This window comes from Oncorhynchus clarkii, chromosome 6, assembly GCF_045791955.1.
Source record: "Oncorhynchus clarkii lewisi isolate Uvic-CL-2024 chromosome 6, UVic_Ocla_1.0, whole genome shotgun sequence".
NCBI lineage: Eukaryota > Metazoa > Chordata > Actinopteri > Salmoniformes > Salmonidae > Oncorhynchus > Oncorhynchus clarkii.
The window spans coordinates 42,680,413-42,705,001 of record NC_092152.1 but is presented as its reverse complement, the minus strand read 5'-3'; the positions used below and the strand labels follow the sequence as shown (position 1 = coordinate 42,705,001).

Below are 24,589 nucleotides of genomic sequence, written 5' to 3'. Positions count from 1 at the left end.
TCTAAACAAGTGCCAGGAAGCCACAACAACAACAAACAAATGTGGCACTGTCCAAAGGCCTTACCCTATTATGGTCTCCTTCCTGAAAGCTACCGCACTGCCATAGAGTTTACCTTGTACTTCCACACTCATAAATCTCAGTGTGCTTTCATCTACACCAAGCCGAGGTGATAAAAACTTCAACTCCGTTATAATATCCACAGTTTAACTTAGCAGAAAAGCTATTATAATCCTCTTTATGGAAACTTGGATAGGCTATTTTATTTTTTTGTGACAGGTTTTTATGGAAAAGTTTCTCTGAAGTCATCAGATTGATTAAAAGTGAAAATGTGAAAGGGAGAGAGAAGCGAGCGAGAGAGAGAAGAACAATAGGAGGGTATGGATGAGTACAAGCTCATAAAAGGTCAGAAACAATTTGTTTGGCCAGATGGAACAATTATTCAAGGGAAAGTGCTGAGTTGCAAATCAAGCCAAAGGAGTACTATGGGAGTGGAGGTAACTGAGCCAAACCAGAGTGTATATCAATACCCCTAAAAGCATTCAGTCTGAAAGGGTTCAGTCTGCCATTTTTCATACATTAAGAAGAAGAACCATATATTTGTCACACTACTGAGGCGAACAATGCCGTTCTGAGCTGTACTGTGCCGGCTAATTTATACATCCATACACCATAGTTGCTGGAACTGTGCTGGAAAGGACAATGTGAAAATAAAATATCTGAGCCAGCACATTACGGTTCAGGCAGAGACTGTACAGTGAAAAGTGTATCAGATTCTCTTCATAATAGCTAGTAGTTCATCACTGTCGAACATTGTCTTAGCATCTCAGGTCAATGTGTTGTCAGGTATAAGACCACTGAGTCTCTCTTCTCAGGTACTGCTTGCTATTACAGAGAGAGTCAATGAATTGCTCAATCATCTTTGTCCCCGTTGGGACATAAGGCCACAATGAGTTTCCTCGACTTCTTCTGTCCTGACTACAGGGAGGGCCAGCTGTCGCCAGAGCAGTGGCAGAGGACGTATGGACGTTGCTCTGGAAACGAGGTCTACCACATCCGCCTGTGCGACAGCAAGTTCTTTGGGGAGTACGACGGGAAGAGTTTCACCTATGCCTCGTTCCACGCACACAAAAAGTGAGTAGACAGGCTTACTTATTATCCTGGTAACCCAGGAATGTATCAGTCTCTGTATGAAAGACAAACCAGGATAGCCTGCAGGCGCCCTCGAGGTCCAGAGTTGTACACCACTGGATTAAACTGCAACATATCAGATGACTGAGCCTACTCTTCATTTCTCTGGGGGTGTTGGAAAAAAGCCAGAAGGATAATTTCTGTTCTAACCAAACAGACAATAAAGTATCTAGTCCATCTCCCCTCAGGTATGGTGTGTGTCTGATCGGGGTGAAGAGGGAAGACAACAAGAGCATCCTGCTGAACCCAGGTCCTCGCCACATCATGTCCGCCCCAGACACCTGCTACTACATCAACATCACCAAGGAAGAGAACTCCTCGTTCATCTTCAAACAGGAGGAGAAAGACAAGAAGGGCCTGCCGGTGACCGGGCTGTATGACGCCCCCTCCAGGCTGCCTGTACACAGCATCATCGCCAGCATGGGTGAGAAACGGGGAGAGGGAGGAGAGTGAGAGAGCAGGGTCTATATCTTCTATGTTGGTTAGAGAAGAGGGATGGGTGAGTCTGATAAAGGGGTTAGTGGGGAGGAAGTGGGGGTGATAGAAAGTCTCATGTAGAGGGGAATAGGGTGTTCTATTATTGGAGGAAGGAAGAAGAGATTGGGGAAGATATGGCGAGGGTGAAGGAGAGGGATGACTGAGTTTTGTTTTTATTTATTCACTCTTCACTGCTGTGTATGAGTTTAGCTACATCTTTTGCCGGGTCAAAGATTTCACAGTGCACCTGCTGTATGGGTCATTCCACGAAATGAGTGCCTTTTGCATCCATTTGATATTTGAAGTAGATGTTGTGCACCAATATATGTATTTTTAAAGCCTGTCATATTAAATGAAGTGCCCTTTAATATAGACCATGTTATGGAAATTCTTATATATGACACTCAAAGACAGTATTAAATTAATCACTCTTTATTGTCAGCGAGCTGAAGAGGTCACAGTCAAACTTAGATGCACAAGTACCAGTCTGAAGTGAGCTCTAAAGGGCATTCCTATTATCAGGAATCAAGGTAAGGCCCAGATGCAGACACGTAGAATAAACAATGGTTTAATAGTCCATGGGGCAGGCAAGAGACAGGTCAAGGTAGTCAGGGGTCAATAATCCAGAGTTGGGGCAAGGGTACAGGTCGGCAGGCAGGGTCAGGGGCAGGCAGAGTGGTCAGGCAGGTGGGTACAGAGATGGGACAGGTGAGGGTCAAAACCAGGAAGGCGAGGAAAAAGAGAGGCTGGGAAAAAACAGGAGTTGACAGGACAAACGCTGGTAAACTAGACGAACTTGCAACAGACAAACAGAGAACACAGGTATAAATACACAGAGGATAATGGGGATGATGGGCGATACCTGGAGGGGGGTGGAGACGAGCACAAAAACATGTGAAACAGATCAGGGCGTGACACCTACATGATTAATTTGATCGGTTTACACATGTGACTGGCTCCATCTATCTTAACTTAAAGAACATATGTTACTCACCACCTGGATTCGGTCTTATATAGTAAAATGTGAAATGGTGTTTTTTTTCATTTGATAAAAGTAGAGACTCAGAGCTACAAAATGGTATATCAATCACTGCATTTGAGGATCAATGGGAAAGTAATTCTTTGAAAGTTGATGAACTTGTAAACTCACTTTTGAGATAATTGCCTTTGAATGTTTTGGTATCTAGTGAAGAGCTCCTCTTTGTCTACCTACACCCATTCAGCATCGTTCACACCCTCTTAGCTTTATCCCCACCCATCTCGGAGAGCACACGTGATGCTCTGGCCGATGATTTGTTTACCTCTGGATAACATGAAAACAGCCTAACCAGCTCTGTTGGCATCAATTTCATTACGTTTTTTTGCAGATGTTTACTGACACCGGCCATATTCAACGACGATTTTACACACGTCATGTAACGTTAGCTAACGACCCAGCCAGCTAACGTTAGCTAGTTAAACAACAATGAACAAAGTGCCAACAATACCTAACATTAGACTCTAACAAGAAAGCAAACAGCTCTGGGGAATGAATAGTAACGTCCGCTAGGGAGCCAGCCAGCTAACATTAGCTAGCTAGCTAACAGTACACTTTAGCTTAAGACATATAGCTAGCTAGCTAGGTAAACAATGAACCTAACTAGGTAAACAATGTTTAAGACCACACACACCACGTAACGTTAGCTAACGAGCCAGCCAGCTAGTTAAACAACAATGAACAAAATGGCAACAATGCCACAGTGCTGGGAGCTAACCAACCAGGTCCAATGTTAGCTAGCTAACATTAGGCTCTAACTAGAAAAGCAAACAGCTCTGGGAAACAAATAATAGCGTCAGCTAGGGAGCCAGCCAGCTAGTGTTAGCTAGCTAGCTAACAGTACACTTTAGCTTGAAATGAAACCACTTTCTGTCAAAATTAGAAATGTGTAATATATGAATATGTAGCTAGCTATCTTACCAGCATACATCAACATGCATCATGGACGCATCTTCCTGTCAGGAATGCCATACCACGGGTTACCCTTAGTTTGAAGATGTAATCCGGAGATGGGTGTTTTCACCATCTCTTTAGTTATCATACTCTAATTCCACTGATTTCAAAACTTATGCAGCTCCACTACACAATAAAAAAAAAATTAAAGCCGCGTTTGACAGGATTACCAACATAGACTGATGAGCTCAAATAGACAGACGCCTTCAATATGGCAGACCAATCCAAAGTCCTCTCTTGGCATGTCCAGCCTATTCATTATCTCAGCCAATCATGACTAGTGGGAAGGTTGCCAACTTTTTCTGTGGCTTAACCAACAAGGCTCGTAATTTAACGTACGAAAAATATGAAATTTATTCGTATTTACAGATGGCATACAAGTTTGTTATTAAGGCACACGAAAGTTCACATGTTCGAGAAGGCATTTCTGGCAACAAAAAAAAACACATTTTGATAAAAAAAAATAAAAAATGAAGCTCAAACGGCTCTCCTGTGTAGTGGTTACTTGTCATATTCGTCTAGTTTCCAGAATCTGGTCACATGTATTCTGGCCGTTCTGCCAGATGTTCCTTCGGAGGGGCCCTCCCCCTCCTCTCTTGACCAGACACAGACAGGAACCAAGGATTGTTGGACACAAAAGATAAGATGCACAAAGTAAATTTAATCCAAGGTTTTTATATGAATAAAGGCTTGCTAAGGTGCCAATGTTCAGCATTTTGACATGTCCCTCCATCCCTGTAACTTGAACTGAATTCTCTTTTAAGATGGTGAAACTATTAATTTTTTAATATTTATTTCTAAAGAAACATTGTACATCTAATAGTCAAATCATAGAGTACAAGCAGGTGAGCTGGTTCTACTCTTTTTAGCCATTTACTGGTGTTTTGTGGTGGAAAACTGAGCGGGTCGAGCATAACACGTCAACCCTGTTACCCATAGATAGACAGGCTAGAAATGTTATACATATATGTTTTTAAATTTTTTATTGTGAAGCTTGCCACTCTTTGTTGCACACAACAAGCTTCCATTCCCCCATCACAAGGGGATTTATGGATGATTTAAGGAGAAATCATCAACCCTGTTACGTTCAACCTTGTTACCTTATTTGGAACTTAATAGACACTTACTATAGTATTTTTTAAATTGATTTATTCAACCTCTTGAGATGGAAAAAAATGTTTTTTATGAAGTTGAACATGTGCTCTTTATGACAGAATGTTAAAATTGTGTGAAATCAAACATTACACTTCTCAAAATGCTTCAAATTGGTGGAATGACCCATATGCTGGAATAGACATGCTGGTGATTGTTTGTGGTGGTTGTTGTGTGGTTGTGCTCTCTTACATGGCACGCATGTGTTCCTTTCTGACTCTATTGGCTTTTTTCCTTTTCTGGGCTGACTTTTTTTTTTTTTTTTCCTATTCTCACTTGTTAAAGTTGATCAGGCCAATTTTTATGGTAAGTTTGCGCATGTTGCTACCATATCATTGTGCTATCTATTATGTAGGGTCATTTTTTTGTGTGATTGTTAAAGCTTGATATGTTCTGTAAAAAATGTATTTGCTGTTAATCAGTGTTTTCTTGACAGGTTTTTGCACGTTTTGCATCATTTTAGTTCTGTTTTCCAAATAATCATGAACTGTCCTGTCAAAATGTTGTCTGTGATACGAATGGATGACTTTTCATACAGTAATGCAGTCCATATATATACTTTTGTCATAAGCACATCTATGTGGTTTTGCATGTGTTGTAGGGTTCCTTTACTTTCAGCATAGTGCCTTTAAAACCCTAAAGGCAGGTGATGAAGCTACTCCCCACTATAACGAGATAAAGTTTGGCCTGCATTTGTAGCCTTTCAGAAATGAGATGCCAAAGGTGGACACATCTGCTCTGAACGGATGGCTCAAGAACTTGTCATTTACCATGCTGACAGTGAACTCAAGGGCATCCATCCATTCAGTGATGGCATTGAAGCCATTTTGTATTCAACTGTTTTTGTCAAGGTTGTGTATAGCACAGCTGTGACAGATACTTTATAATTCTATAGAAGGAGGGTAGATGGTACAGTGTTAGATGGGTCGTTCCATGAAATGGGTGCCTTTTGGACATGCAAACTTTTAAGAAATGAACTTTAAAATGTATCTCCTTTCAACATTCAATTGCATGGAAGATCAATCAATCAATCAAATTGATTTATAAAGCCCTTCTTACATCAGCAGATGTCACAAAGTGCTATACAGAAACCCCAAACAGCAAGCAATACAGATCTAGAAGCACGATGGCTAGGAAAAACTCGCTAGAAAGGCAGGAACCTAGGAAGAAACCTAGAGAGGAACCAGGCTCTGATGGGTGGCCAGTCCTCTTCTGGCTGTGCCGGGTGGAGATAAGAGTACATTACCATTTAAGGCCAGATTGTTCTTTTTGGACAAAAAGTAACTTATTTTTACATTGTTACGAATATGGAAATAAGCTGTCCTTGAAATATTCTTAATATGTTGGTCAAAAGAGTGATCAGGGTCCAGAGTAACGCAGAGTAAGGTCCTTCACAGTTTTATTTGAGATTACTGTACAACCATCAAAGATAGTCTAGTCCATCAAAGATGGTTTAGTCTACATAAAAACACTGTTTCCCATCTCAGGCATAAAACATCCTATGAACTAAGAGCCGTTTATCTGCATTTGTACTACAATGTCTGTCAACCCTGTTACGGACACTTATGTAACTTCCTCACTATTAAAAGCATGTTTGAGATAAATCCAACATTTTCTCATTGTTTAAGCATCCCTTGTACAAATAAACTCACATAATATCACACCGATAAAGTTGCCATTGGGCCTCTGACAGAGTTGACAAAACAGAGTTGAAGTTTTAGGTAAAATCGGACATTACTACTCATGTGGTGAAAAGCATGTGACCACATTGTGTTAATGAAATAAGAAATTATACAGTTGAAGTGGATGTTTACATACACCTTAGCCAAATACATTTAAACCCTAGTTTTTCAAAATTGCTGACATTTAATCCTAGTAAAAATTCCCTTTCTTAGGTCAGTTAGGATCACCACTTTATTTTAAGAATGTGACATGTCAGAATAATAGTAGAGGGAATGATTTATTTCAGCTTTTATTTCTTTCATCACATTCCCAGTCGGTCAGAAGTTTACATACACTCAATTAGTATTTGGTAGCATTGTCTTTAAATTGATTAACTTTGGTCAAATGTTTTGGGTAGCCTTCTACAAGCTTCCCACAATAAGTTTGGTGAATTTTGGACCATTCCTCCTGACAGAGCTGGTGTAACGGAGTCAGGTTTGTAGGCCTCCTTGCTCGCACACACTTTTTCAGTTCTGCCCACAAATGTTCTACAGGATTGAAGTCAGGGCTTTGTGATGGCCACTCCAATACCATGACTTTGTTGTCTTTAAGCCATTTTGCCACAACTTTGGAAGTATGCTTGGGTCATTGTCCATTTGGAAGACACATTTGCGACCAAGCTGATGTTGCTTCAATATATCCACATAATTTTCCTCCCTCATGAAGCCATCTATTTTGTGAAGTGCCCCGGTCCCTCCTGCAGCAAAGCACCCCCACAACATGATTCTGCCACCCCCGTGCTTCACGGTTGGGACGGTGTTCTTCGGCTTGCAAGCCTCCCCATTTTTCCTGCAAATATAACAATGGTCATTATGGCCTAACAGTTATATTTTTGTTTTTCTCCCAAAAGTACAATCTTTGTCCCCATGTGCAGTTGCAAACCGTAGTCTGGTTTTTTTTATGGCGGTTTTGGAGCAGTGGCTTCTTCCTTTTTGAGCGGCCTTTCAGGTTATCTTGATATAGGACTCATTTTACTGTGGATATACAGTGCCTTGCGAAAGTATTCGGCCCCCTTGAACTTTGCGACCTTTCGCCACATTTCAGGCTTCAAACATAAAGATATAAAACTGTATTTTTTGTGAAGAATCAACAACAAGTGGGACACAATCATGAAGTGGAACGACATTTATTGGATATTTCTAACTTTTTTAACAAATCAAAAACAGAAAGATTGGGCGTGCAAAATTATTCAGCCCCTTTACTTTCAGTGCAGCAAACTCTCTCCAGAAGTTCAGTGAGGATCTCTGAATGATCCAATGTTGACCTAAATGACTAATGATGATAAATACAATCCACCTGTGTGTAATCAAGTCTCCGTATAAATGCACCTGCACTGTGATAGTCTCAGAGGTCCGTTAAAAGCGCAGAGAGCATCATGAAGAACAAGGAACACACCAGGCAGGTCCGAGATACTGTTGTGAAGAAGTTTAAAGCCGGTTTTTGGATACAAAAAGATTTCCCAAGCTTTAAACATCCCAAGGAGCACTGTGCAAGCGATAATATTGAAATGGAAGGAGTATCAGACCACTGCAAATCTACCAAGACCTGGCCGTCCCTCTAAACTTTCAGCTCATACAAGGAGAAGACTGATCAGAGATGCAGCCAAGAGGCCCATGATCACTCTGGATGAACTGCAGAGATTTACAGCTGAGGTGGGAGACTCTGTCCATAGGACAACAATCAGTCGTATATTGCACAAATCTGGCCTTTATGGAAGAGTGGCAAGAAGAAAGCCATTTCTTAAAGATATCCATAAAAAGTGTAGTTTAAAGTTTGCCACAAGCCACCTGGGAGACACACCAAACATGTGGAAGAAGGTGCTCTGGTCAGATGAAACCAAAATTGAACTTTTTGGCAACAATGCAAAACGTTATGTTTGGCGTAAAAGCAACACACCATCCCCACTGTCAAACATGGTGGTGGCAGCATCATGGTTTGGGCCTGCTTTTCTTCAGCAGGGACAGGGAAGATGGTTAAAATTGATGGGAAGATGGATGGAGCCAAATACAGGACCATTCTGGAAGAAAACCTGATGGAGTCTGCAAAAGACCTGAGACTGGGACTGAGATTTGTCTTCCAACAAGACAATGATGCAAAACAGAAAGCAAAATCTACAATGGAATGGTTCAAAAATAAACATATCCAGGTGTTAGAATGGCCAAGTCAAAGTCCAGACCTGAATCCAATCGAGAATCTGTGGAAAGAACTGAAAACTGCTGTTCACAAATGCTCTCCATCCAACCTCACTGAGCTCGAGCTGTTTTGCAAGGAGGAATGGGAAAAAATGTCAGTCTCTCGATGTGCAAAACTGATAGAGACATACCCCAAGCGACTTACAGCTGTAATCGCAGCAAAAGGTGGCGCTACAAAATATTAACTTAAGGGGGCTGAATAATTTTGCACGCCCAATTTTTCAGTTTTTGATTTGTTAAAAAAGTTTGAAATATCCAATAAATGTTGTTTCACTTCATGATTGTGTCCCACTTGTTGTTGATTCTTCACAAAAAAATACAGTTTTATATCTTTATGTTTGAAGCCTGAAATGTGGCAAAAGGTCGGAAAGTTCAAAGGGGCCGAATACTTTCGCAAGGCACTGTAGATACTTTTGTACCTGTTTCCCTCAGCATCTTCACAAGGTCCTTTGCTGTTGTTCTGGGATTGATTTACACTTTTCGCACCGTACGTTCATCTCTCGGAGACAGAATGTGTCTCCTTCCTGAGTGCTATGACGGCTGCGTGGTCCCATGGTGTTTATACTTGTGTACTATTGTTTGTACAGATGAACGTGCTACCTTCAGGAAATAGCTCCCAAGGATGAACCCACCTTGTGGAGGTCTACAACTTTTTTTCTGAAGTATTGGCTGATTTCTTTTGATTTTCCCATGATGCCAAGCAAAGAGGCATTGAGTTTGAAGGTAGGCCTTGAAATACATCCACAGGTACACCTCCAATTGACTCAAATGATGTCAATTAGCCTATCAGAAACTTCTAAAGCCATGACATCATTTTCTGGAATTTCCCAGGCTGTTTAAAGGCACAGTCAACTTAGTGTATGTAACTTCTGACCCACTGGAATTGTGATACAGTGAATTATAAGTTAAATAATCTGTCTGTAAACAGTTGTAGGAAAAATTACTTATGTCATGCACAAAGTAGATGTCCTAACTGACTTGCCAAAACTATATTTTGTTAACAAGAAATGTGGGGAGTGGTTGAAAAACCAGTTTTAATGACTCCAACCTAAGTGTATGTAAACTTCTGACTTCAACTGTACATACTGTATGTTCCACATATAATGAAAATATAATCACATTTAAGTTTTGCTAGAATGAACAATTATAAATAGACCAAAAAAAGAGAGAAGACTGACTTCCTGTTCCACCATGCTGTTCAGAAGACCCAAATGATGTAACCTGCTGTGAATAATTTATCTTGGTGGAATGGTACATTATTTTAAAGGTGTAAATTGGTTTATACTTTAAAATGAAGGACAGACGTAAATGCATCACTAATCTGAATATAAACAATAATATTCTGAAATGACTTTGTCAAAGCAGCAGAATAACTAGGCCTTTACATAGATGGTGAAACTTGGATACATTTTTTGGATTAAGTGGGTTGAAAATGCTTAATTTTGCACTTTAGCAAGCCTTTAATTATATAAACCATCTGATTGACTGAATTCTTATTGAATGAGGTCTATATTAAAGTGCACTTCATTTTAATATAACATGCTTTTAAAAATTGAAATTCAATATTGGTGCATAATTTCTACATAAAATATCAAAGGGACGCAAAAGGCATCCATTTCAGGGCCTCCCGGGTGGTGCGGTGTTCTAAGGCTGTGCAGAGACTCTGGGTTCGAACCCAGGCTCTGTCGCAGCTGGCCGTGACTGGGAGGTCCATGGGGCGAATTGGCCTAGTGTCATCCAGGTTAGGGAGGGCTTGGCCGGTAGGGATATCCTGTCTCGTTGCGCACTAGCGCCTCCTGTGGCGGGCCGGGTGCAGTGCACGCTGACCAGGCGTATGGTGTTTCCTCCGACATATTGGTGCAGCTGGCTTCCGGGTTGGATGTGCTCTGTGTTAAGAAGCAGTGTGGCTTGGTTGGGTTGTGTTTCGGAGGACGCATGGCTCTCGACCTTCGTCTCTCCCGAGCCCGTACTGGAGTTTGATTTTGATTTAATTTGAGTTGTAGCGATGAGACAAGACAGTAACGACTAACAATTGGATACCACGAAAAAGGGGGTAAAAAAAAGGCATCCATTTCGTGGAACGTGGAACGACCCAGATATTGTTGAGTAGTCTGTAAAGTCCACTAAAACTAAAATGAAATGTAGAGGAAATATGAGTTTGATGGATGATTGTGCCGCTTTGGATAAAGACAAAAGACAAAGATTTCTAATTCATCCAAAAGTAATGACACGTGGCTGCTGTGCGGGTTCATTTCAATAAAAAAAAGAATCATGAGTATCATCACTAGACAACATCATGTGCTTAAAATGCTCTATGTATAGTGTTTTAATAGGAAGTATCACTAAAGTTTTTTTTCAAACAGTTTTCAATAAATGGACAATGTCATTGAAAATGAATTCCATCTATCTAACACTAGGGCTTTTTACACCTCAGCACCACCCCATACATATAATTGTCTCACCGTCCGTTCTACCACGTTTTCCAGGGACGGTCGCCATGGACCTCCAGAACCCGGCGGACCCCCCAGAAGACTGCAGCAAACTGACCCTGCCTACAGAGAACGGGGCTGGGAGTAGACGGCCCAGCATTGCCCCCGTCCTGGAGATAGCTGACTCCTCCTCCATTTTGCCCTGCGACCTGCTCAGCGACCAATCAGAGGACGAGACCAACCACTCAGACGAGGAGGGCTCGTCGGTGTCAGAGTGAGTGTCCGATCACGGAGGAGAGGATTGGGAGGGGTGTAGGAGTTATTTTGGCGGGTCGGGAATAAATTGGTGGATTGCAGTAAATTCCTACTGTGTGTGGGATGGATGGGGGTTGGAGCGGGTGACTGTGGATTACGCTCATTTGACTTTATGTCACAAAGGTAATAGGTGTGAGATTGAAAGGATTGAGTTGGAATGTGTAGGTAATGACAAGTAACCTGTGTGGTGATGTCTTAAGGTACTGAGGTGGCGTGTGGGTGATGGATGTGTCTGATGAATGAAAGGTAGCATACTTCTCCACCTGATATGGCTCCTTCTCAAATCATAAATCATAGGATCTGAGTAACTTGTCCTGTCTCAATCTATCTGTGTGATAGAGTAGGCTAGACTACTGGATTCCTTCTTTCGTTCTTTCGTTTTCTTAATTTTTTTCTCTCTCTCTTTTTGTGTCTCTCTATGCCTTTCTTCCTTTCTTTCTGTTTTTCAGTGCATAACATTGAGCCCTTAGACCACAGTTACATAAATAACACTCTCTGCCATGACATCCTGCGGCAAGAGACTGCTACTACTCAGAACATATTGCATGTGTCTGGCTGTGCTTCTGGCAATGTCACAGTGCTTGTCTCAGCCCATACAACCCAACTCAGCACACAGCAGTTTAGGGCAGTCTTGGCCACGACACGCTCTCCTCTCGCAGAGCAAGACATGATTTAGCCTCTCCTAGCCTGCAGGCTCTTTTATGCTCTCTGCCTTCCATGCATGGTGCATGTTTAGCTTCCATGCTTTGAGTGGTGCTGGATGTACTGCTGCCTGGAAAAGAGAGAGATGGAGAATAAGAGAGAGACGGGAGTGTTCTACAGGAGCACCTTTGAGAGCATACTGTTGGGCTGCATCACAGCCTGGTATGGCAACTTCACCACCGCGCATCGCAAGGTGCTTCAGAGGGTGATACGCGCAGCCAAACCCACCATTAGGTGCACACTGCCTACCCTACAGGACCCCTGCAAGACCAGGTGTCGCAGGAAAGCCAAGAATATCATCAGGGACCCAAGCCACCCAAGCCACCCAAGCCATACCCCGCTTCAATTACTCATACGTGGGCAGTACAGAAGCATCATGACAAAAACTGGAAGACTGGCCAATAGTTTCTACCCTTAGACCATCAGGCTGCTGAACAGCCATCACTAGTCAGCTACCTGCTCCCTGCTACTCCCCCTATGGGCATTTCCCCCTCACAACCCTCTCAACGGTCACTAAGTGCCTTGCAAAAGTATTCACCCCCCTTGGCGTTTTTCCTACTTTGTTGCATTACAATCTGTAATTTAAATAGCTTTTTATTTGGATTTCATGTAATGGACATACACAAAATAGTCAAAATTGGTGAAGTGAAATTTAAAAAAAAATACTTGTATCAAACAATTCTCAAAAATAAAAAACGGAAAAGTGGTGCATATACAGTATATATATATATTCACCCCCTTCGCGATGAAGCCCCTAAATAAGATCTGGTGCAACCAATTACCTTCAGAAATCACATAATTTGTTAGATTGCACACAGGTGGACTTTATTTAAGTGTCACATGATCTCAGTATGTGTATATTTTCACCTGTTCTGAAAGGCCCCAGAGTCTGCAACACTACTAAGCAAGGGCACCAGCAAGCAAGCGGCACTATGAAGACCAAGGAGCTCTCCAAACAGGTCAGGGACAAAGTTGTGGAGAAGTACAGATCAGGGTTGGGCTATAAAAAAATATCTGAAACTTTGATCATCCCACGGAGTAACATTAAATCCATTATTGAAAAATGTAAAGAATATGGCACCCCAGCAAACTTGCCAAGAGAGGGCCTCCCAGCAAAACACACGGACCAGGCAAGGAAGGCATTAACCAGAGCGGCAACAAAGAGACCAAAGATAACCCTGAAGGAGATGCAAAGCTCCACGGCGGAGACTGGAGTATCTATCCATAGGACCACTTTACGCCATACACTCCACAGAGCTGGGCTTTACGGAAGAGAGGCCAGAAAAAAGCCATTGCTTAAAGAAAAAAAATAAGCAAACACATTTGGTGTTAACCAAAAGACAAGTGGGAGACTCCCCAAACATATGGAAGAAGGTACTCTGGTCAGATGAGACTAAAATTGAGCTTTTTGTTCTACAGTGCCCCTGCGTGGTCATGTGATAGACAAGCCTTTGGAAAAAGGATGCACTCACTCAGTCAATACTGTATGTAGCAATCCATCACTCCTCTGTGCTAGCCTTCAATACAGCAAAGCTTTGAATATATATACAGTACCATTCAAAAGTTTGGACACCTACAGAGGGTAGAGCGTACGGCCCAGTTTATCACTGGGGCCGAGCTCCCTGCCATCCAGGACCTCTATACTAGGCGACGTCAGAGGAAGGCACAAGCATGTTTCAAAGACTCCAGCAGTAAAAGCAGTATGGATGCACCAAGTTGTTTACGAGGCATGTGACGAATACAAATTGATTTGATTATTCAATCCTTGCCTTGTGGCTAAAGTTTCTGGTCTATTGCTTCTTCTCAAGCCTTTCTCTGCATGTGTGTGTTTTTGCTGTTATTTTACCTCAGCTTTGTGAAAGGATACCCTCCCAACTCCCCATACATTGGCAGCTCTCCAACCCTGTGCCATCTCCTACCTCAGAAAGCCTCATTCTGCTGCCTTCGGCTGGACAAGGTGAGTAGAGACAAGTACATGAGGAGGCCTGTTGTGCAAAAACAAACGTGGTTTTATTCTCTTGTTAAGCCACATAATCCTATTCCAAGGACAGTAAACAATTACATTGTATCCTGTTGTGTTGTGCTGTGTCTAAACAATTGTATGGCTCCTCTTTGTTATGTTGACTGTATGAATAATATAATTAGTCTTTGTAGCCTTGAATAATAGAATAGAGCAGAAACATATAATTGTATATTGCCAACACAATAGTTTATGGAATAGTTTGTTTATGGAAACAAAAGTTGCCTTAAGATTTATCCAATAAAACTGACATGCATGACAAACATTAACAACATTTAAACATAATAAAAAATGTTTTTTTCATTTTCATATCCAGGGTTGCAGACACAACAGTTTTGAGGATGCCAAGGCCTATGGTTTTAAGAACAAGCTGATCATAGTATCCGCGGAGACGGCAGGGAACGGCCTTTATAACTTCATCGTCCCTCTACGTGCTTACTACCGCCCCAGAAAAGAGCTCAACCCTATTGTACTGCTACTAGACTACCCGTAAGAAATCACTCTGCTTCTTTATAAGGGTTTTAGCTAACACATCCTTGAAAAACGACCTGTTTATAATGTATTTATAGTGCTTTATAGGACACTCAAAGTGCATTTTAAGACTGTAAGCATTGGTAATGACTTATGGAATCTTATAAAAGCCTTTATAAATGCATAACACAGTATTCCTGCTTATATATACTGTATGTTCTTTTCATAATGCATTACATTCAGTTGGTAAACTACTTATAAACCTTGTGGGTCGAGCCTTGAATGCTGATTGGCTGAAAGCCGTGGTGTATCAGAGCTTATGACAAAACATACCCTCGGGGGTTTGTGATATATGGCCAATATACCATGACTAAGGGCTGCGTCCAGGCACTCCAGCTGTGGTATATTGGCCATATGCTGTACCACACCTCCTCAGGCCTTATTTCTTAATTATAGCAGTAAAATATATTACACACCGATGGTAGCTTCAAAAGAAAGTGTTACCAAGCGAGAGAGAGGTTATTATATAGCAGTAGCCTGGGGTTAACTTTAGTGACGCAGGTTGAGAAATGAGTTCTGCATTATTCATTGCTGGCAGTGCCTCTGTTGGATTAATGGAGCGCTGGGGAGCACTCAGGTGTGTGCGCGTGTGCGTGCGTGCGTGCGCATGTAAGTGTATTATGTTTTTGCCACTAATAATTCAGTAGGGATTTCATTACAATAACTTCAAAAGACTCTCCAGCGAAGTTTTATTTGTGTAGATAAACAGAGAGCCATGTTGCTCTGTAATAACATACAGTCTATGGTAGGGCTGGGCGATATGGCAAATAAATGATCATGATGTATATATTTTTCATTCGATAACGATAATTATCACGATATTAATCAAATAATGCTTAAAAGGGTCATTTTTGCTTCAGACTCAAGCCTGCCTGAACAAGGCTTTAATGTTTCTTATTTATTGTCAGAAGTAGAAGAACTCACAAATAACGTTAACTCCACTTTTTTAAAGCTATAAACCCTAAACAAGTTATGAACAAGAAATAAAATAAAAACGAACAAATAGTGCAAGTCTATGTATTATAACTGTTAGCCTAATGGCACATCACAGTTGGGGTTGTTGTGTTACAAGCAAGAAAGACAAGTCTGTCTACGGTCTCTGGCTTTAAAGCTGCCCTATGGTAGGTCACTATGTTGCCACCTGTGCTAAAAACACGCTCTGAGGGGGAGCTGGTCACAGGAATGCGCAGTTAGCGCTTTCCCAGGTGGCTGACTTTGGGAATGTTTTTTTGGGGTACATCTTCCACCAGTCCAGTGGATTGGTTTCACTGTCAGCATCAGGAGACTGGAAGGTAACAGCTGAATTCCTTTTCTATCAGCTGGATTTCAGTAAGACCTGTGGTGGTGGAGCATGGCTTTTTGAAAAAACTGCCCAGTGACTTTTTAGCTGGCAGTTGTGGTGAAGCAGCAGCAGCAATGTCTCCCTGTGCTGGGCTTGTGTTTTCAAGTCCCTCATTGACCATCTCTGAGAGAGCTCTTGGTTTTATGTGGTCCACCTTCTCTTTGATGTAATGTGTTTTTAAACCGAGGGTCGACCAACTAGGATAAGTCCAGGAGGTCATCATATTTCTCATTCAGATAGTCCATGACTATCGTTTTGGTGGTTTGGGTGAGCTCTGTTTCACCATCATCAGGTTTCATGACCGCTGTATTGAACAGGTGTAGTACTGGCTTCAGATAAGACTCACCAGACAAAGCATCTGTGAATTCTAGGAGTGGGGTCAATGTCTGGTTGATGGACTCAAGAACATCTATATCTGTATAGGTGGGAGCTAAGTGCCAGGTCTTCTTGTCACTGGACAAGACCTGTGAAATGGCTTTCTTCTGCTCCAGTACTCTTTGCACCATCTTTTGACGTGATCCCCACCTGGTAGGTGACTCTGTCACCAACTTGTGCTGGGGTAGGTTGTGTTCTTTTTGAGCAACTGCCAGGTCTCTCTGCTTTCTCCACGAATAGGAAAAGGCACCTACCACTTTCTTGCATACTCCAATTGCCTGATCCACCCGTTTATCTGTACCCACTCTAAGAGAAATTAAGAGATTTTAATAAAATGTTCAATCACAATAATCCCTTTAGTTATGTACAAATGTAATATTTAACTTAATCAGTTAATGAAAAAAAATGCACATTTAGTTTCGTCTAACCAATCACTTCAATATACACAATTGACAAGGTTACTTACCAATGGCCAAGTGCAGACAATGTCCAAAGCATTGCAGTTGGGTCCATTTGTTGATTTGAGCTGCCTTCACCACGTTCGCACCACTATCTGTCTCCAGGAGGCGAGAGCGTCAATGAGCCCCTCTGCTATAGCTTCACCCGTGTGGTAGTCGGGAAAGTATGATGTTTGAAGGCATTTATTTAGAAGATTCCAGTCTTTGTCAATATCGTGGGTAGTGAGGCTAATATAAGGCTCTGATGTGCGACTAGACCACAGATTGGTAGTAGTAGCAGAATCTGTCTTGAGCTGTTCCTCAACTTTTTCCCTACGCTAGGCGTAGAGATTAGGCAGTGCGATGTGAGAGATGTTTGCGGCCAGGGAGCACGTACCTGGGGTCAATTAAATAGATAATTCTCTTGAAACCTTGCTTTTCGATTGTGCTAATTGGTAGCGTGCATAATAGCAGTTGTGATGTCTGTGTCTTTTCAATGTTTGCTCGTTAGGGCATAAACACTGTCTCTGTTTACTGCTTCGGGCAAACATCCCTAAATTGGCTGGTGCTTGAGGGGCGTTTATCAATACCGTGGCGCAAACTCAACTTTCTGCATGTTCCAAAGAGTGATTTTGCTTCAGATGGTGAAAAAGATTTGTCGTATTACCAGACTTGGTAGCCACCTGTCTATGGCACAATTTGCACCGAACATTGCTCTGCTCTTTGCCAGACTTCAAAAAGCCAAACCACTTCCAAATAACCTTTTTCATCAATCATTTCTTTGTTGGAAGCTGCTCCTTCTCCATGGCTATCACTGCCACTGTTTTCACCTACATCACTAATTTTTCGTGATTAATAGTGGCTACTCCATCACTCGAGGTGCTAAGTGTTTTTTAGTGGGCGTATACCTCTCCACGTGCATATTGTCACTTCTCCACACGCTCCTGCTGCGTCAGAGGTGAAATGGACTGCTGTACCTAATTATTCTATATCGACATTATCGAAAATGATTCTAAACATTTTTATATCGTTATTGAGGGAAGTAATTACCTCGATAATAATTGATTTATCGCCCAGGCCTAGTCTATGGTAATATCAATCAATCAAATTGATTTATAAAGCCCTTTTTACATCAGCCGATGTCACAAAGTGCTATACAGAAACCCAACCTAAAACCCCAAACAGCAAGCAATGCAGATGTAGAAGCACGGTGGCTAGGAAAAACTCCCTAGAAAGGCAGGGACTTAGAGAGGAACCCGGCTCTGAGGGGTGGCCAGTCCTCTTTTGTCTTTGCCGGGTAGAGATTATAACAGTACATGGCCAAGATGTTCAAACATTCATAGATGACCAGCAGGGTCAAATAAGACCATTCCATAAAATTGGAGCTCTATAGGAGAAAGCCCTGCCTCCAGCTGTTTGCTTAGAAATTCTAGGGACAATAAGGAGACCTGCGTCTTGTGACCGTTGTCATGACATGGCCCTTTCTGGGTATAGATCGTGGCTTCTCACTCTCTCCTACACCCAGGTTCTGTTATCTCAGGTCGTAAATTCCTGGCCATGCAGTATGGAGAGAGAGCGAGTTTCACAGTAGAACAAAGGAACTCCCGCCAAATTATACTACATTCCAGAATTTAACCATATCCATATTTTGGAGAATGTGTAAACGGTCGGTGGAGAAGCCAGCTACGACCCGGTCCGTTTTGTTTCATGTTTGTGACCTCATGAAAGACAATACAGCCACATTACCCTAACTCTGTTTATACCGGTTCCTCAGTTATGAGGCTTGCATCTAATTATTGTATAAAATGAATGAGTAAAGATTAACTATTTGTGAAATGATGTGATGTTAAACCTTTAATGTGAGAGAATTGTATTCCCTTTAAAGTTTAACTAAGTCATTGGCCCGCCCCCGTGAACACAGACATGATCAGGCGTCATGGAACCGCCTTTCTACTGTTACGAATAAAAGCCCCTCCTAAGAAAATTATCTTAAGACTAAGCAAACCCACAGCGTGAGCTGTGATTGCGAATAGTTTAGACCACGCATACCTCGGTGTAAGCTAAGGTGGCACAGGTTTGAGTATCAAGACTGAGCAAACCCACAGCGTGAGCTGTGATTGCAAATAGTTATTGAATTCCTAACCATACCATTGGCTACATGGCTGGAAATGGTTAAACTCTGAGACTATCGATCCCTACAGAATAAGAGCAAATTATAGATACTAATTACTAGTCTGCAGCTAGAAATTATGTAAACCTGGGACGAGAATACAGACAACTGCCGAAACCTCTATTCTAGGAGAACATTTCTGAATGGTACTCTGAAGTAACTATTCTAACCACAAAAGACTTTGATCTTCAAGGTAACAGAAAGAGAGCAAGCGAAACTCTGATGGACTCTCCAGCAGACGGACCGGATTCCAACAGAGAAGATCACAACGACACATGGGCATATATATATTGATTGCAATTAATCCCGAATGAGTGAGCGTTCATGTGTAAAGGATTAGCATTTCAATTAATATAATTATCAACTGTGTGTAGTGATCCCTTTTGTCTTTCCCGCTTCTTTCTCAGTCCACACCCACTTCCCTTTGTCCACCAAGCCGTCATATCGGCTAGGACCACTAGGGAATCTTCCCTATCATTTGTTAGTAACCAATATCTACTGTTTGTTTGTTTATGCATTTCTCTGATTATTAGTTAGTAAATAAATGATTAAGCCAATTGGTGTATGGATGATTTATAGTAAAGGCTAGGTTCATGCAGATAATCAACCATTTACGACGTTCAGATGAGACTGACGTGAGGTAAATAATAATTCATTAATAGAAGACTAATTGATCAGATATTAAAATATCTGAAGAATTATATTCGGAAAATTATAACTTTATAATCTGAAGATTTTCGGTGGTGCCCCGACTTCCTAGTTAATTAAATTTACATGATTAGTTTAATCACGTAATAATAATTGATTTGATAAAATAAGTCTTCACCTATTAATAACTCCAAAGACACGACACCGTAGCGTACGTGTAGGTATGTACGGCAGGACCAAATCGGAACGATAGGTAGGAAGGAGTCTGAAGCAGAGAGACTAACACTGTCTGTTTATCTAGCCAAGTGCCACTTAATTAAAAGCTGCCTACTGTATGAGGGGTTATCATGGCAACAGTCTAATTGGCCATATTGCATATATCCTGAGTAATTATGAGGAAGCAGTATTTTGTAATCCAGTGAGCAAACAGTTAACATAATACATGTTTGTTACATACGCATTTTAGGGCATTATGTAATTCAATGCACAGCCAAAGGCAAATTGATTTGCTATGATGATTCGCTTTAGTTTCTAATTGTCTAAATTCCCACTTGTATGTTCAGGTAACTGCCAAAATAAAGGAAATGCGTAAATGAGGGATACATGTAGAGTAAATGAGGGATATAACATATATTGAAAGCAGATGCTTCCACACAGGTGTGGTTCCTGAGGTAAGCAATTAACATCACACTTACACGGAACCCAAACCGGCTGCGCATTTGCGTAATCGTGCATACATTTATTTAGTCCCCCCTCACCAAGCGCGATCACGGCACGCAGTTTAAAATATCAAAACAAACTCTGAACCAATTACATTAATTTGGGGACAGGTCGAAAATAATTAAACGTATGGCAATTTAGCTAGCTTGCACTTGCTAGCTAATTTGTCCTATTTAGCTAGCTTGCTGTTGCTAGCTAATTTGTCCTGGGTTATAAACATTAAGTTGATATTTTACCTGAAATGCACAAGGTCCTCTACTCTGACAATTAATCCACACATAAAACGGTCAACCGAATCGTTTCTAGTCATCTCTCCTCCTTCCAGGCTTTTTCATCTTTGAACTTATATGGTGATTAGCATCTAAACTTTCATAGTGTTACTACACCGACCAGGCAACACAGTTCGTCTTTCAATCACCCATGTGGGTATAACCATAGAAAGGACATATTTTTTGCCCTTGGTAATGCAGATGTGCACGAGCAGTGTGGGTGCAATAATTGAATAACATAGATTTCTACATTTATTTTGCAACGCTCGCACTCACGAGCGGTGTAGTCAGGGTATTGGTGTCATGTATAAAACTGCCCAGTTGCCCAATCTTTTTGGTACCATGGCTAGAGGAAGGGATCTCAGTGACTTTTAAAAAGGGGTTTCAATGGAGCATAGGGGGTTTAAAAGGGTATGTGTGTGTGTGTGTGTGTGTGTGTGTGTGTGTGTGTGTGTGTGTGTGTGTGTGTGTGTGTGTGTCAGTCACCAGATCTTAACCCAATGAAACACTTATAGGAGATTCTGGAGTGGTGCCTGAGACAGTGATTTCCACAACCATTAGCAAAAATCCAAATTATGGAGTTTCTTGTGAAAGAACTGTGTTGCATCCCTCCAATAGAGTTCCAGACACTTGTATAATTTATGGCAAGTCTAATTGAAGCTGTTCTGGTGGCCCAATGCCCTATTAAGACACTTTATGTTGGTGTTTCCTTTACTTTATTTTTGGCAGTTACCTGTATTTAATCTGTGTGTGGTTGCAGTTGTCCTGTCCCTATTGATATGTGTTTTCCTGTTTGCAGGCCTGACAACCACTTCCTAGAAGCCATCTGCTGTTTCCCAATGGTCTACTTCATGGGCGGAACCATAGATAAGTAGGTGTTCGTTACTCAATCATTATAAACATAATGCCCTTCCTCGCAGAATTACAATTACCCTTCTCTATTCAAATGACGTCACGCACGGACAGGTAACAATGAAGCACATATCATTCCATGACGTACCATTTTATTACATCCCAGGGATTTACAATTATCAAGTGAAATCAATTACACGTGCTTCTTTTATAGGCTGCTAAATTTCAAAGTCATGAATATCATAATATGGTGTGTTGGGTTCTCTTTGTGGCAGATTTTCATTATGCATTCTTTTGTGTTTTGCTCTCTCTGTGGCAGCCTGGACAATCTGCTACAGTGTGGCATCATCTATGCTGATAACCTGGTGGTGGTGGACAAGGAGAGCACCATGAGTGCTGAGGAGGACTATATGGCAGATGCCAAGACTATCGTCAACGTACAGACCATGTTCAGGTATGGTATGGGAGGCATTCTCCCATGTTAAATTATCGACTGCACACAGAGTTTTAGCTCTCCATTTTGAGTAAACTATTGTGTGGACTACTTGTAGTCTAGTAAAGCATTATTATGAACAACAATTGTATTATCCAAGAGGGACATTTGTTTTGCAAGCATGGAACAGACAGAAAAACTATTCCTAGAATCTAGAAGGTTGCAAGTTCAAATCCCCGAGCTGACAAGGTAAAAATCTGTTGTTCTGCCCCTGAACAGGCAGTTAACCCACTCTTCCTAGGCCATCATTGAAAATAAGAATTTGTTCTTAACTGACTTGCCTAGTTAAATAAAGGTTAAAAAAAAATGATACAAACCTCCCAAAAATTCATTTTATTTTGAGGTTGTAAGGCAACAAAATAGAAAAAATGCCAAAGGGCGTGTATACTTTTGCAACCCACTGTAGTTGCTTTTCCCTGAAAAGTCTCAGTTATTAAAACCCTGGGTGAAACTATATTAAACAGAATCTATCAGGGTAGAAAACCTCTGCAAGGTTTTCTTCTTCAACATCCTAAAATGTTAACTATGCATCACTGCCAGCTTGGTCCTACCCATGAGCCCAAAGCATTTAATCTCTGTCCCCTCTCTCTCTCTATTTCTCTCTCTCCTTCCCTCCTCCCTCTCTCTCTTTTCCCTCTTGCTCCTCCCCTCTTCCCTCTCTCTCGCTCTCTATTTCTCTCCCTCCCTCCATCCCCTCCTTCTCACCCTCCCTCCCTCATCCTCTCTTCCCTCCATCCCCTCTTCCCACCCACTCCCTACCACTCTCTCTCCCTTCCTCCCTCATCCCTCTCTCTCTCTCCCTCATCCTCTTTTCCCTCCATCCCCTCTTCCCACCCACTCCTTACCACTCTCTCTCCCTTCCTCCCTCATCCCTCTCCCCCCCCCCTCTCCTCCACCTCTCTCTTTCTCTCTCTCCATTTTGTCCAGGCTGTTCCCCAGTCTCAGTATCATCACCGAGCTGACCCACCCCTCCAACATGAGGTTTATGCAGTTCAGGGCTAAGGATTGCTACTCCCTGGCTCTCTCCAAGCTAGAGAAGGTGAGAGCAGTTCAGGGGCATGCCACTCCTCCATCTTTAGATCTCAGGCTTCAGCAGGTGTCGTGTGGGAGGTGCACTCTTATACAGACTCAGACATGAATATATAGAGCCCTGGGGCTGGGTTAGCAAGCCAGCTGGTGACATTTCACGTGCACTCTCTCCTAACTCTTTCCCCTCCCTCTTCTCCTCACCCCCACTCTCCCTCTGCTCCCTCCCCCCGCACTCTCTCCCTCCCCTTCCCTCTCGCCCCTACAGATAGAGCGCGATAAGGGTTCCAACTTGGCCTTCATGTTCCGCCTGCCGTTCGCTGCAGGCAGAGTGTTCAGTATCAGTATGCTGGATACGCTGCTCTACCAGGTGGGTTACCAGATGTAATCAAAATAATAGTACCCTATTCCCTATATACTGCGCTACTTTTGACCAGGGTCCCATTTGAGACGTAGCTAGGAAGCCTCACCTTATCTCAGCCAGAAGAGTGGACTGTTTGATCACTGAGTCACTCCCTTAGGCTATGATCATCTTAACTTCTCTAAATCCTAACCCTTAACCATTAGGTGGAGAACCGCAGAACTGATATTAGATCCGTGTCTCGAGGGAATACTCTGTTCACAGGGGTGTGTGGAGCTTATCAGCGTATGATGTAATCTTACTCCAGTCCTTACTGAGAAAATCATCTGATATTGTCTTTGAAGGGAGAGAGATGGAGAGCTAAAGTATTTTTGGGCGCAATGATCATTCAGTAGTTTCTCACCTCTCCTCAATAGTGTTTTCTTTGGAACTAGACCTGAGTGTGTTTTCAGCCTCTGGTTCCTCCTGTTTGTTTATACTATCTCTTGCTTTTTTACAGTCATTTGTAAAGGACTATATGATTCCCATAGCAAGACTTTTACTAGGCCTGGATACCACACCAGGATCTGGTTACCTATGTGCAGTAAGTATGGATATCTGTGTCGTGGAAATTCTTACACAGGGACACTCCAAGTCAATCTTAAATGAATCATTCTTTATTATCAGCATGCTGGAGAGGTTCCAACCAACTCAATGCACCATGTACAGTCCTGTTAGTTCTCTTATATACTTACACAGAAAGTAATATTTGCATGATTTAGCATATTCATTATTCATAAATAATTCAGCATTAATGTTTGCTTCATTCATGTGACCGACCAATACTGGTTCATGAATGTGGGAGACCAATACCTCACAAGACTTATTCTCTCCAAGCTGAGACCTTGAAAGTGAGATATCGTTCTTCAAACAAGGGTCTGGGTGTACTGCCAAATTGCAGATACTACAGTGAGGATTTATCCCAGGCACGTTCAATCAGTCACTTGCATGAACACAGAAGTTGGTTATTAGAAAAGCACAAACATAAACATTTCCAGCACACCTGTTTTGGGTGTGTGTGTGTGTTTCAAATGAAATCCAAGTTGATTTGTCACATGCACAGGTGTAAACTATACCAGGAAATGCTTACTTACAAGCTCTTCCTCAGCAATGCAGAGTTCAATATCAAATGTATGAA

General features: G+C 41.8%; 1 protein-coding gene across 1 annotated transcript in view; it reads left to right on the top strand.

The window, feature by feature from the left end:
* LOC139412093 (potassium sodium-activated channel subfamily T member 1b) overlaps window positions 1-24,589 on the top strand; it is a 75,840-nt gene that overhangs the window by 41,898 nt on the left and 9,353 nt on the right. The window contains 10 exon segments of the mRNA XM_071158887.1: window positions 983-1,132; window positions 1,378-1,613; window positions 11,209-11,425; window positions 14,020-14,125; window positions 14,505-14,677; window positions 21,480-21,551; window positions 21,852-21,986; window positions 22,953-23,064; window positions 23,320-23,421; window positions 23,912-23,995. Coding sequence (XP_071014988.1) covers window positions 983-1,132; window positions 1,378-1,613; window positions 11,209-11,425; window positions 14,020-14,125; window positions 14,505-14,677; window positions 21,480-21,551; window positions 21,852-21,986; window positions 22,953-23,064; window positions 23,320-23,421; window positions 23,912-23,995 — 1,387 coding nt within the window.